The 15,326-nt window shown below is 35.6% G+C and overlaps 1 protein-coding gene and 1 long non-coding RNA gene across 2 annotated transcripts in view; one reads left to right on the top strand and one right to left on the bottom strand.

Moving 5' to 3' along the window:
• LOC149501113 (uncharacterized) overlaps positions 1-15,326 on the top strand; it is a 271,222-nt gene that overhangs the window by 200,152 nt on the left and 55,744 nt on the right. The window lies entirely within an intron of this gene.
• Positions 1-15,326, bottom strand: part of LOC114253313 (meteorin-like protein) — a 45,169-nt gene that overhangs the window by 8,573 nt on the left and 21,270 nt on the right. The window contains exon 2 of the mRNA XM_028188146.2: positions 13-224. Coding sequence (XP_028043947.2) covers positions 13-224 — 212 coding nt within the window. The remainder of the gene's footprint in view (positions 1-12; positions 225-15,326) is intronic.

The following is a 15,326-nucleotide window of genomic DNA, read 5'->3' as shown; positions in this document are numbered from 1 at the left end:
ATAATATTTTACCTGTTTCATTAAGCTGCAAGGTGTGAAATAGGTCGGGCGGGTCCGGTCTCCGTACGACCCGTATGCACACTCTGAAGTCCCGTTCGTCGGCTGGTAGTGGAGGGCGGAACAACAGACGCAAGGCACCCCGAGGGTACATCCAGGACACGCTGCCCTCACGGCAACGGAGGTACACGGGTGTAACACCTCGCTCGGCGTTCGACGTCAGACCACTTAAACAATAATAATAATAAAATCATTTATTGCTTTTCATCGAACAAAAAAAAAAAGATGTGTGGTGTCGTGGGACACCGGATAGGAACGAAGTTCCTTATTATACAAATATTAATTTTAAGTTCTATTCGAGGTATAAAGGAAATAATTTGTCGGGTATACATGTTTTATTATGATTTTTTTATTGATGAAAATAAATAAAAAATACTTTATAAAGTTATCAACTTTATTTTATTCACAATGTATTATAAAAAATATATAATAAAAATATGCTATTTTTTGTACGCTATTACAGTTAAGTCGTACACTGTGTGCATTACTAATAAATATCTTACGTTACGGACTTTTTTCCCGGTTAGGGTACCACTGCGCATTGTCCCATAGGGAACTTCGTTCCAAAAATATAAATAAAAGGAAAGAAAACAGCAAAAAGAGTTGGCCCAGCTAATGCTGTTCAAAGTCGATAAATCGAACAGCGCTAATTTTCAGTCTCCACCGTTTCCCTTTGGTTCTTTGCGGGAGAGAAGGCTAGATACGTGTGTACAGACTTAGAACCCGGTATAAACTAGTATAAAAACAAGAAAAACAAATACAAAAATCAAATTAAACGGTGAACCCGAATACTAAACATACATAAGCACACACAGTAATAACAATAAAGATAAGGATTATTAAAATTAAAATTAGAGATAAAAATCATATACCTAGTCATCGTAAATAAATATTCTATAAATCAAATTCTTAATAAATCATTAAAATACTTGGTTCCGTAACACGATAGGGGTTTATATTAACTACCGAATACGTATGCTTGAAAGGAAATCTCATTACGTATTCCACGACGTAACCATAGAAACAACCGGGTCCGTTTGTCCGGTATTAATAGATGTCACTGAAATATTTGTTCAATGCTACCGTTTACGACTCAATATACATTTATAACCCCACTATAATCCGCCGTTGTTCAATTATTATTTGCGGTTGTACCGTTAACTAACAGTTTCTCTCTAGGGTTTCAATTGGCAATTTTCAAGACACGCATCGCATACTTTTTGTTGTGACCATTAAATCAGTTTTCTTTTACTACCTATTCGTTAGTTATTATATTTTATTTATTGGGTACCAACATGTTATACATCAGCACAAAACATTACAGGTAACATATACATTGATTTCGCACTAAATGCTAACACACTGGTAAATGGTACCGGCTGTATGCATTGGTAAAAAAAGCGGTTCGTTACATAGAACACATGAGAAAAAAAAAAAAATTTTATTGCCCTTGTAGGCAGACGAGCATACGGCCCACCTGATGGTGAGTGGTTACCGTCGCCCATGGACTTCAGCAATTCCAGGGGCAGAGCCAAGCCGCTGCTTACTACTGCCTAGATTCGCGCGGACTTGTAGGTGAGCGCACGGGCTCAACCTGAGAGAAATGCCAACGCTAACCCTAGCAAGAGCAATATTCATTACGTATTTGAGACATGTTCATTCGTAGGGGAAAGTGCACGTTCAAATTCAGTGAGATGGTGGCACGCGATCAAAGTGTCATTTCTGGGCGATATCTGGAGGAACGCTCTCGTAAACAAGCTCGAAACGGACAATGGTATCTGAGATCGCGGCACGTGGGCCGCAATTCTGGAGTAGCGCCCACGCCCTGCCCACGGCGCGCCGCTCACAGCGCACCGTCGCACATTATAAACCTGAAATATACGACAGGGCTCACTATAAAAGATACCACGAAGGCTTAACGCGGACTGACGCCAGACCAATAAAACGACAACGCAACGCTTTATGTTAAATTGTATTGTCTGTGTGGCCCGCGCTTTGACGACTTTCTTTTTTTCGGTTCAAGAACATGCATCGTCACGTTTGAGAGATGCTTTATCTCATGGTAATCGATGTTTGGCAGGGTAAAATCGAATGAATTAATTATTAAGACGCTTTTGTTTTCAAACGTTTTAAAAATGAACCATATTTAATAACAGTATTCAAAGAAGTAATTAATATTGAATATAAAAATTCAAATCATAATTAATTGGAACGTATATGACGGAGTCGCACTCGAGAACGGCTGGACAGATTAGCCTAATGTATACATTACGGATAAAATTTCTATTAACGAGCATTCAAAAATCTCCCGAGAATTTTCTTAAAATTAGCAAAAATCACAGTGGACTATCACACACATCAGTTTCACTATACGTTAAAAAACTTAATGCATTGTAGCTATTTATTTTCAAGGTAACTAACTACATTTCTGTGTGTCACATCCTTTCACGTCATCATGAGACTTCCTTAATCCTCACTAATGGGTGAACGTTGAAATGTGTGTCGCATTGTAAATTATGGACTAATAGCAACAAGTGTGGGGCTCATGTGGCCACACTGCGCGCTGCACACATGAAACATAGCTACCTACCCTAGCTGCAGGGGTGAACAACCTTTTTAACTTATCTAAATAAAGGGTTACCTGTTCGAATATATATTTGTACGAATCGGTACCAATTCACTGATAATTAATCTTAATTCAAATTTGTACTGTTCTTTTTATTCTAGATGATTCTGTGTAGAATTTATTTGAATTTAATCGTTACTTAGACAATGATAAATATCATTTGTTATTCAAAGATTCAGTGAATTGATCATACTACGTTTTTATCAATGTTTTTTGGAGGATGATATTATCTACATAATAGCATCTACGTAATAAGCGACGATTATTGAAGCAAATTCTATTTTTATGCCGCATAATATTTTTCTACTTCTCTTTGATCGAGAAATCTATGGTAAAAATCGTTCTATATCTTGAGATTTTTTTAACGGGCTAGATAATTGTAAAGGTGTATTTTGGGAAAATATTACGTAATCGCGACACCGCTGCATCTTTTTTTTATTATGAATGATTGCTATTTGAGATATGTAGAATTATACTAGGATTTTACTATTTGTGAATATTACGAATAATTTACTACAGAGATAGGTTGAAAGCTACAGAAACCCGTAGAAAATACTTTTTTATTGTCTATATTTTCATTTGAAGTTTATGTTCCCGAAATATCGACTAACATGCCTCAATATTATCTTCAAGTCGCGCGTCGCGAGTTACAACGAACATAAAACTGCATAAAGATTTTTTGTAAGCAAACCACAACAAAAAATAAGGCGTCAGTGATGTGTCGGATTGTACCTCGTTACGGAACACACTTTTTTTTGTAATTTTTTTGTTTTTGTTAATGCGTTAAGTAAACAAAAACAATAAAACTTTCTTGGATCCAATAATTAAAAAAAAAAACTCGTTTCGTGTTTTAACGACATTAATCATTTTAATATTTTTATATAGTTGTTTCATGTTCATATAACGATTGTGTACATAAGAATGAATATATAAAAACAATCAGTACAGCGTTGTTTTTCAAGACTTAATGCAGTATGGACGATTATACTAAGAAAAACAAAAACAAAATCAAGGATTATTTATTCAAATCCCTGTCATTAAGGACCAGACAAATGACAGTATGATACAAACCTAAAAGCAGCTAAATGTACCTTAACGTCACCCTTCAACAAATAGTGTGTTTCATTTCACACGAAGAAGCCGCATAAGTTCCTCTCTTTCGGTTCAGCTAAAGAATTGCCGCTAAAATGAAGTCACGCGCGTAGACCAATTAAAGTTTTTTTTTTTCAAACCACCTAAGTATAGAGTTGTAAATTGGAATTTTCAGTTACCGCATTCTCAGAATATAGCAATATTCGTTGATTTTACAACAGATTTTATTATTGAAGAAACAAAATGGAACCATAAAAGCGGCTTCATTATTCTGTTATGAGGTTTATTGAGATATCATAAAGTTGAATGTGTTTTCCTTAAAACTCCCAATCGAACGTTCATTTATTGTGTAAAGTTGTATTCTTAAAAATATTCAATTCTTGATTTGACAAGTTATGCTAATTCCCAATAGACAATTTTTAAATACCTACTACACTCATAGGTTAGTAACTTATTGTTAACGGTATTTGACGATAGTACGATAAAAAAAAAACCCACGCGTTTATTGTTGGATGACCACAAGAAGGAATCTTCGCTTGTTTTTATGTGAAAGTTCGTTAGTGTACGATAACAGTCTCCATAAAGCGTTATCGTAGGTTTAGACTCGACAGAATAATAAAATAAATGTGTCTTTTCTACGAAGTGTTTTATTTATTCTTGTCGGAGCATAGAGATAACAATGTCGCGTGCGTATAGCCTCATTTTTCATTCGGAGCTGAATGTAATCTTTTCGTCGTTAAAAACCTAATTAGTGCCGAAAAGCTATTAAAAACACACATATTTTTACAAGTTAGTTTTTGTCATATTCAATATCAATTCAACAAAGCTGGTATGACGTCAAAACCAACTAAAAATATAATTACATTCCAAATTCAAGAATAAATACCTGTAGATATATAAAAAATATTAATACTTATGGTTAGGTTGATTGATTAGATCGAAAGCAGTTTATGTAAATTTTAACAACTCTACATAATCTATGCAAAGAGTCAATTCCCCGCTTTAGGCACGTGGCAATGGCTGAGTAATTTATATTAATCAAGACATGACGCATACTCTGTGCCCGAATTCTCGATTTGATTAATCTAGAAAGATGAAACGCTCGTTTTTTTTCCATTACAGTGTACACGAAACCGTTAAGACTAACTAAAATAATGATATATAAACATTTTTTACACTTCAAAACCTTCGAATGGGTTGGTTACAAAACGTTTTTGAATATTTTAGATAGTATTTCAAGGCCCGCTCCGTACCGCGCCGATAAAGCGGCCCTACCCCTAAGTGTTTGTTACAAGTCAGATCGCGCCAGCCCGAGCTCGCGCGCTTTGCCGCGCATTTCCATAATCTACACAGATTAACTACACAAAAATCTCCCAAATAAAATACAAGATACAGACAATGTTTTTTTAGTTTTACTTTGTGGTAGGACCTCTTGTAAGTCCGCGCGGGTAGGTAGTGTAGGTAGAACCACCCTGCCTATTTCTACCGTGAAGCAGTAATACGTTTCAGTTGGAAGGGTGGGGCAGCCGTTGTAACTATACTGAGAGCTTAGAGCTCATATCTCAAGGTGGGTGGCGCATTTACGTTGTAAATGTCTATGGGCTCCAGTTACCACTTAACACCAGGTGGGCTGTGAGCTCGTCCACTCCTATAATCAATAAAAAAAAATGTTCGAAATATAGTTACAAAATACGTTCATAATTGGAATTATTACTCTTTCGTTTATTTTATTGCCAAATTATAATGTTGGCAACTATAGTGAAATAAACCAAACTAGTGACACTTTTTGTTTTAACATTAGAAGCCTTTTAGGCGGTACAATTTAATACGAACCGTATGCGGTCCATTGTGTTACGTCGGAGTTGCTCTTGTCGCGTCATGCACACATAACAACATTTTTTACTGCCAACAAGATTTATAAGCTTTCAAGCTCACCCACATAAAGCTTGTAACTCTTATAAGAACGTACAAAAGGTTTTACTGGTTGTTTTTTTTTTTTTCATTTCTAGGTCACAGTCGAGTCCATGGCACGACACTGGTAGATTGTAGACAACTTACCAGAGCAGTTCCGTGATCTAGTTTGTGATATGACCGGTTTTCGTTTGATATTATCGATATTGAAACCTTTTAATTCGAACGCTAAATTTTTGTACATTTTTAACTAAATAAACTTAATGATGAACGTTTTATTTCAGTTAATAATTATTTGCGTACGGCGTCGTAAAATTAAAGTTATCACAATCAATAAATTTTATTTCATACCAACAATTAATTAAACGAATAACTCAAGTAAGATCAAGTTCATTAGCGTATTTTCCTCGTATTCAAAGTTTATTCGTGCATTTAACAATTTAACACTGCGGATGGCAACATTTGGTTTGAATAATCGTAAGCATAGGACTTTTTGGCGGGAAGTGAAGTTGTGTGATTTGTTTTATTTTGTCTATTTAGTGTTTCTTCAGGTTTAAATGTGTAATAACGGTGGTTTATTAACTGTTTAGTATCTGTGAACGTGCACAAATGTGGGAAAATGAAACAAAGCCGCCGGACGTAACTTCTCGGGATCATACAAAAAGTCCACTGAGAAAATCTTAATAAATAACCACCATTTTACTGATATTATATTTCATCTCATATCATCTCATTTAATTTCATTTCATTTCATCCCAGTTGATTAATGTCTCAAATTAATCATCATTTCACTTCATTTCATTCCATATTATCATTTTTCATAAAAATAAGAATACAAAATGAAACTAAGACATGACTTAAAGGTCTTAGTTACCGGGTCATAAAATCCCTAAAAAAAACCATATGCATATACTGTGGAGTTGTAATCACACTTCCTACATAAGACGGCGACAGGGGTCACTCACGCGCCATCCCGCACGAGTCTCCATTATACAATCAGGACGAACCAGCACGTAGAATTATATATTTTTTTCCTTCTTTTTTTTAACTAATCGTTTGTAGCCCAAGGGGCTATTCCGACTACTCACGGACCGGTAGGTGAGCTCACGATCTCAGCCTGAAAGAATTGCTAACACTGACCCTACTGAGCACTAGGAAGGTCCGGCGAGAGACTCAAAGGGTTGCGTCTATGGGCCAAAATATCTAACATACATTAACGAGAGCATGTATTCCGAGTACTGATAATTCCTACCACGAAAGCACTTTAAAACGCGATCTCGAATTTGAATAATGAGTTTTTATGATAAGATACTGTTGACGCATTGGGTCTATGATCTCGAATGACCGTAAGCGCATGCATTTTACATTGCGGGTCTACAATGCAACAAAAATAAAATATTATACAATTAATTATTTATTTCTTAACAAACATTTATCTATTTTCCAGTGACCTTAAAACAATGCGTGTAGTGAAAAATATAAATGATGCTGAGTTATTTAGGAATTATCTCGATAAGCTCGTTGACGCCAGCGTTGAAACAAAATAGTATTGGAACGCCACAAAATACCACCATATTAAATTTGCATTAAATCTCTCAATATAACATATAATGAGTAAGCTCTTGAATTAAGTAGCATAACTGTAATATATGGTGTTTTTTGATTCTTGATCAAAGACTTAAATCTCTTAAAACCGTTAGTGGGGTGTTACCTAGACTTGACCACTGCAACGTTGTTTGGTGGCCATCTTTGTAAGTTCATGAAAATAAAATAATTTCTATTCAAATTATACATTTATTTTTAGTAAATATTCAGCCTTTTAAACTACACGTACGTCATGGAACTAATTGTTAACAGTAATATCGACTTCCAGAGTATTGTTTTTATTTTACTTTAGTGGCATTTCTAAACTTCTCCAAAACTCGCGAAGCTCGAATAAGCATATCAGATTTTTTAACTCTGATGTCATCTGTATGCTTTTTATTGTATCCATCACTTAGAAAGTAAATCCTAAGTGGTCTGTGTATCAAAAAAGAAAATTTGATCTTTGTTGACATATTTCTAGAAGAGCTTTTGTTTATATATTAGATTTGGTTAATGCGATTAAATCTATGAGCCTAGTAAGATTCGTCCGATTTCCTGTGTTATCGTTCACAATCGATTTACCGAACTCTACAACTACGAGTTTCAAATACAATGGCCACTGATCATCACTGTAAAACATTATTCCAAATCGCTTCATATCGATATTTTCTTAACAATTTTTTTATTTTTTTTATTGCTTAGATGGGTGGACGAGCTCACAGCCCACCTGGTGTTAAGTGGTTACTGGAGCCCATAGACATCCACAACCCCACAATGCGCCACCCACCTTGAGATACAAGTTCTAAGGTCTCAAGTATAGTTACAACGGCTGCCCCACCCTTCAAACCGAAACGCATTACTGCTTCATACAAGATCAAATAACAAGTTTATATGTTAATAAATGCTAAAATTTAATACATAGAACGCAGATAGGTAATAATATTTTTAGTGACGTAATCGGAAATACTAGTGTTCAATTGTTACCGGAGCATTTAGACATCAAAAAAAGACGCCACCAACCACAAAATGAGAGGGGAGATTGAATAATTATATTGTATGATAAGTGTATGGAGATGCGCGTGGGGATTCCCAATACCTACCAGCAATGAAGCAAATTTTTATATTATACTAGTCGTTACCCGCGTCTTAGTCCGCGTGGTCAAAGAAAGGGCCAATTAATTTTTACCAAGTGGTCAAGTATTTTTTCTAAAGATAGTAAAAGTTTTTCGTGAAAGTGTTTTTTTTCAGTTAAAAGTTAGCCTATGTCACTCACTCTCTTGACCTAACACCAACTTTAAAACAACATTATTTAATATTCTAATCACATTTTCAATAAACATTGATAAAACCAATAAAACATTTAATCACGCTTCGTATTCAAGTCAAGTTTAAAGGAAGAAGGAAATGTTGAAACGAATTCTAATTGTGTTTCCGATTTTATGACCGAAAACTCGATGTGGCTGATGCTGACTAATACTTCTATTGTATAGACTTAATCATACAGGGTCCATGGATATCGACATATGAATACAATGGTACACGTGCGTTCCTCGCCTCCATTGTTCAGCCATCCATTGTTTCATGGAAATCCTCCGAGTATACCTTGACACCTACTATGAAATAATATTTGGAAATAAAACGGTCAAGAAACCCTCGAAGAACTCGATTGGCGCGTACCGTGCATACTACATAATGAAAATCGGTAGCAATAAAATAATTACATAAACTTTTTGAATTCGATTTGCAATATACTTATACATATTACTACTACTAATTTTTAATTGCTCAATTGCCAATAAATTACGCACTAAAATACTAAAAAACATAATCAAGTCCTTCCTACGAATTTTCAGCTACTTTTTTTTTTGCCCTTGTGGGCAGACGAGCATACGGCCAACCTGATGGTGAGCGATTATCGTCGCCCATGGACTTCAGCAATGCCAGGGGCAGAGCCAAGCCGCGCTGCCTATCATATACATTGCTTTTATACATTGCTCGTTTAAATTTCGATACTTTCGGAAATTTTATTTATTGTAGTGTCGTGAAGGCGGCGGGATAAGGTCAGTAAAAAGCCTGCACATTGGCAGACTAAATTAAATACTGCCATCTTTGATGCTCTGGAAATGATATTATATCATTTTTTTCATTGGCACCACGATTAAAAAATTACATACGTAGCCCCGTCAGGGCGTAACTGAAATAGCCTCTTAGGCTTTTTTTTATTACCCTTGTAGGCAGACGAGCATACGGCCCACCTGATGGTGAGTGGTTACCGTCGCCCATGGACTTCAGCAATGCCAGGGGCAGAGCCAAGCCGCTGCCTACCGCTTTATACTCTCCACAAGCCTCGTTTGAAGAAGGACATGTCATAGCGCTCGGGAAACACCGGAAACTCGGCTACCAGCGAATAGGTACGGAAAAAAACATACGCTACATTTGTATGCCTTTTTGTTCCTGGAGGCAGTGTGCATGCTTTGATCCCGAACATGTTTTAAGCCTGTAACAATCGATACCACCATCCTACCAGTCCCAGTTGTTATTTAGCACAAATAAAATTTCGACCTATCAAGATAAAGCAGTGTGCGCGTTAACATTTTTAGATATGATGACTATCTAACTTTAGGCGGGTCATCTGCTATATTAAACTATAAAAACCATAGATTTAATATGATAACCAAACAAACATAAATTAAGCAGTAGAACGTTAAAAAAAATTAACCTCCACCGCTTTATGTTATTTTTTCCCATACGTAACCCAAAAAGTAACAGCCTCACTTCATGCAGCATGTGAACAACACGTGTATATAATATTATATGTGAAGTATGTAGGTGTGAAGTACTCTGTCCAATCAGTGCAGCGGAGACGCTCCTAACTGACTCTGTAAACATTTGACGTGATGCCGAGACCAGACAACGACTTCCAATGCAGTTGTATACTTTACTGCAACCTAAATAGTGGTCAATGAGCCTAGATGATTCTGAATTGGAGACAGCAGATGAGAGGATATCAGCCAAAATGTATTTTAAATTAAATACTAACTAAAAACTATCTGGGATCGTTTCACAGATAATAAAATGTGGTAAACATAAAAACTAAGATGGAGATATTTTTATCTTCTAGAAAATTACTAGAAAAGTAAACAGACCTGAAAATATATGTAAATACTTTTGATGAAAAGCAATGATTGATTTGTGGGCTTTAACTAAGAATTGAGGTTTTGTGTATATTATATTATATTAGTAGTGAATCGTATAGCTTACTGCCAAATTACCCACGCAAACTTTATAAAACTCCGCCAAACGCAACTTTTGTACACGTGACGTCATTTGAGGCTAAAATAGCTACCCGTAGTCCAGGCACTAATGTGGTGAATGCAAGAAAACTACCAAACTAACAATTAGCCGCATATGCCTTAATTAATGTGATTAATGCTGTTAATCTTCTTCGAAGTTTTATGTTAGAGGGAGTTTGTGTTGTATAAAGGAGCGGCAGGAATTTACAATATGCGTCCGAGCTTGCGATAACGGTGAGCGCTATCCAGAACTCGGTACACCGGTGGCGCTTGTACAATTAACAATGAGCACCTGGATTCTTGCGATCGACCCAACTGGTTAATGCCATGTTTGCACTGGAAATACTAGAAAGAAAGTCTTGACGTAAGAAGCCTCTAAAGTAGGGGCTCCCAAACTTATTTTGTCTACTGCCCACTTTATGTATATATTTTTTTTCATGCCCCCATTTTTTCACCTACTTCAAAAACCACTATAGCGAGAGCTCGGTAGGTGTCTAAGAGTCCTCCTAGATGAAATTACAAATCGTCTCCATTTTTTTCCGGGTCTCTTACCGCCCCCCTTTAGGCCTGCAGCGCCCACAAGGGGGCGTTATCGCCCACTTTGGGAAAGGCTGCTCTAAAGTAATCAATATACGAACGCACTATAAAATTTTTAGACTAACACAACTATGCCTACTGGAATTACACAACCTCATGAAAGCATTGCGGAGTCTTTTTCACGCAAAACAAATGATTATTCAATCACTCTGTGAGCTTTTTGTTTGTTATTCACTTTAAAAAAGGAGGTGGCTCTCAATTCGACCGCATTTTAATTACATGTGTTTGTGTTATAGTTTTTGAATTATCCTTGTTAATACATATTTAATTCACTTCCACTACATTGATGATACCGATCTTGTGATGTTGAAGTTTCTTGTAACGTGTACTTTAAATTTACTAAAGATTTATTGATCTGCTACGTAAAGGAAAAACGTATGATAGCCTCTACTCTAATGCAACTGAGATATCGACTTGAAATATTCACTACAACATAAAGAAATTAATCGCCGTGATATATTCTATTCTATATTCATATTTACAACAAATTATAGTGTAAAATAGAGAAAGCGCTTTGTTTTGTTTTACCGCTTAGATGGGTGGACGAGCTCAGGGCCCACTTGGTGTTAAGAGGTTAGCGGAGCCCATAGACATCTACGACATAAATGGCGCCACCCACCTTCAGAAATGAGTTCTGAGGTCTCCACTTTTACAGTATAACGGCAAAAATAGGCAGCTTGGTGGTACCTACCCGTGCGGACTCACAAGACGTCCTACCAGTAACAAAACTTTGGAACCAATTTCATAGACTTCTACTGTTGTTATAATCCAATCATAAAACGAATTTAAATTAGATATAGGTGTAGTATATGATAGATGAATAGATATAGCATAGCACTTATAATATAAAGGTAAATATAAAGGTTCGAAGTATGTCGGAAGTAACATAAGCCTTGACTTTTGGCAGGGTTAATGTGCTCGTTTAGAACACATGAGGCGTTTCGATAAAACCTAAAAAAAAACAATACTAATTCATTACACACCCTGAACTGCGTCATAAAATCATGTGGCAAGTATTAAAAAATACGAAACACAATCTTGAAATTACGCACAAGTGTTGGCAATAAATCTTTTATTATAAAATGTATAATACCTAAGTCAATTTTTTGTGGGTACTTGAGGAACGTGACATAAATTCGGCTGAGTGCGCACATGCGGGCGCCGAGCAGACGTCACCGGGCGCCACCACCGGCACATGTACACACATGCTGACAGACAGATAAACTTTTAAATATCGAATACATTCAAAACGACCGAATTCTGTACCCTAACTGCTGACCTCAGCGCAATAAAAACCATCAACATTAACGAACGCTACAAACAAACTGTTATTCGATTTTCATGCTTATATACGAGAAGTTACAGCCCACACATTAAAACTGGCATCGTTAAAAATATTTTCAGAAAGTGTGCGTATAACTATCGACCGGATATCAAATTTCATTATGACGAATTATAATGTTTAAACAATAAAGTTTATTGAACTTTGTTCTTGTTTCAGAAAAGAGCGAAATTTCTTCAAATAAAATCAACCGACCGACATAATGTCTTCAAATTATATGTAATTTGAAGAGTACGTAATTATAAACTGGTTGAAGAGGACGACATTGCTTATTCTTAATTGCTCTCAAAATATTCATGCAAAGGACTTAACTAAATATTCTATCTTTTCGCGTACCTAACTCAGAGTCATAGGACTCTATAATATAAATATAAATCAATGTTTGTATGTACTTTTATCCGGTACCTATGCTTTTCAAACCATTCTATACGATTGTGATGAAAAGTGGCACAGTTTTACATATTTGCAATACTTCAGAGTAGGTTCATTCATATCATACTAACATCAACTTATGACTAATAGTGCATCTGTAGTTTCAGAAAATAAGTATCCGCATATTTTTCGTAAATCTAGTCCAACCACAAGAAGATTGGCCGAGATTTACTGATCTATACTAATATTATAAAGAGGAAAGATTTGTTTGTTTGTTTGTTTGTTTCGAATAGGCTCCGAAACTACTGGACCGATTTGAAAAATTCTTTTTCCATTAGAAGCCGACATTGTCCCTGATGAACATAGGCTACTTTTTTTTTTTTTTTTTTATTTTTTTTTTTTGTTTCATGTGTGTTTTAATGTTTCCGAAGCGAAGCGAGGGCGGGTCGCTAGTTACTTCATAAAAACAAGTCTCACGGTTATCATAAAGACATTAAAATAATTTCGCGTAAAAAGGTATTATAGGTTAAGCTCTTAGACCGTTAATCCATTACCAACGTAATTCAGATGTTACGCTGTTAACCAAACCGTGAAAAAACGTTGCGAAGAACGAAACAGCATGGGAAAACATCGATGTGTTTGATTGGAATGAGTCCGACATGCGATTACATGCTTTCACGTGAACGCCAAATCGTGGGAATTGATTACCGACCGATGATCTATATATATATATACATGTGGATTTATCCCAATAGATTGAAGATTGTAAAAAGCATACGATAAGGTTAGTTCAAACACATTTCAGTGATAGTACGTACAAGTGTAAATACAGATAGTTGTATTTAAATCATTTCTGTATGTACATAAATGTGCAGCCGTCAACGTTTTTATTGACAACATAATTTGGTGATAGAAAGTTTGGAATATTTTTTCCTTTTTTATTATATTAAAGCAGAACAATTAAACTTGCGGATGTATGCATATTAAAATATTAAAATGTTTATGTTTTTGCATTGATTTTTTTTTTTTGTTTATAATTAATCGTTTAACAAAAAGTCAAATCAAAATAATTTAACATAACTCAACCCACACAGTAGAACAGATCTTCCAACGCGCTTGAAGGAGGCATAGTCCCCAAGATACTGGCTACGTTGCCTCGTTGGACAGCCAGACTCACTCTCTGTGCAAAGTACCAGCCAGCCTTAGCATCATGTGTAACCTCCTTCAAGCGTTTGGAGATTTCTGTTAAAAATTTCTTTGCTTCAGGGCCCCAAGGGCCCATCGTCGCATCGTTTTGCATTGATTATATTATTTAATACCAATGCTAATCCCACTAAATTGGGGGCGATAATGATTTCTCGTTCTTGAAAGCATTTTAAACAAAAACATAATTGTTTGTGAAAATAATGTATTTAAAAAAAAATATTTCTATCTGAAAATGTCACTTAATTTTTTTTTAAATCACCATCATCTATAATTCTCACCATCTCTTAATGCCATTTGATTAGATACTTGAAAATATACGACAGTTTTAGCCGTAAAATAATGCCGTATTTTTTTAATAGTTGCCAAATAAATCCATTAAAATATCTAATCTACGCAATGCTATAAATATCTAATAAACGCTTATCGACTCATAGAAACATTTTCTCTTATGCACAAAAAAGTTCGTACCGTAAAGTTTTCCTTAAAGTACAATTTTCGAAAAAAAAAAAAAACATTCAAAAGATTTTAATCTTATCTAGTGTCTTATATCACATCGCACCTTTCCATCTCGATCAAGCAATTCGTATCACGCATTTTTCTCATTCGATCACCTGCCAACAGAAATTTCCCACCGCAATAAGGTCGTTCCCATAAATACTACATACTATTGATAAGGTACGTTCACACGCCCTTATCTGACAGGTACCACAATAATTGCTGCCCAGCGACTGTACGTCAAAATGTTGACAATTCGAAAAGTCATACTTCACTGTCAAGAGGATCCGTTTTGTGTATCATTCGAATTTAATGTCAGATGTAAGGAATAGCTATTGTTCTGAACTGGTCATTTATATATCACTTAGATTTGAAGACAGTTCAATATCAATGTAGCTTTCAAAAGGGAACGCATACTTCATGTCAACTTGTACGAAAAGCGATTGATATTAATTTCAAAGAACTCAATGGACGTTTGTATGGAGCATCTGTGCAACATTGAAGATTAAAACAACAAAAAAGATTATATATGTCATTAAACAAAAACTATTCAAAATTTTGGAATCCGATTATATGGTTGGCCTTTAGGTATGTCCCAATCTAATATTTAGCAGTAGCATTTTGAGACAAGCGACGCCATATTACATTATGACATGTAGAACTCAAATGCCTTCTTTATTATAATGTATAAACGGATGATCTCAGATCCCACCTGGTGTTGAATGGTTATCGGATTCTAAAGACATCAGTA

This window comes from Bombyx mandarina, chromosome 17 (assembly GCF_030267445.1).
Source record: "Bombyx mandarina strain Sakado chromosome 17, ASM3026744v2".
NCBI lineage: Eukaryota > Metazoa > Arthropoda > Insecta > Lepidoptera > Bombycidae > Bombyx > Bombyx mandarina.
Note: the sequence above shows the minus strand (reverse complement) of the source record. Positions and strands in the feature narration are given on the sequence as shown.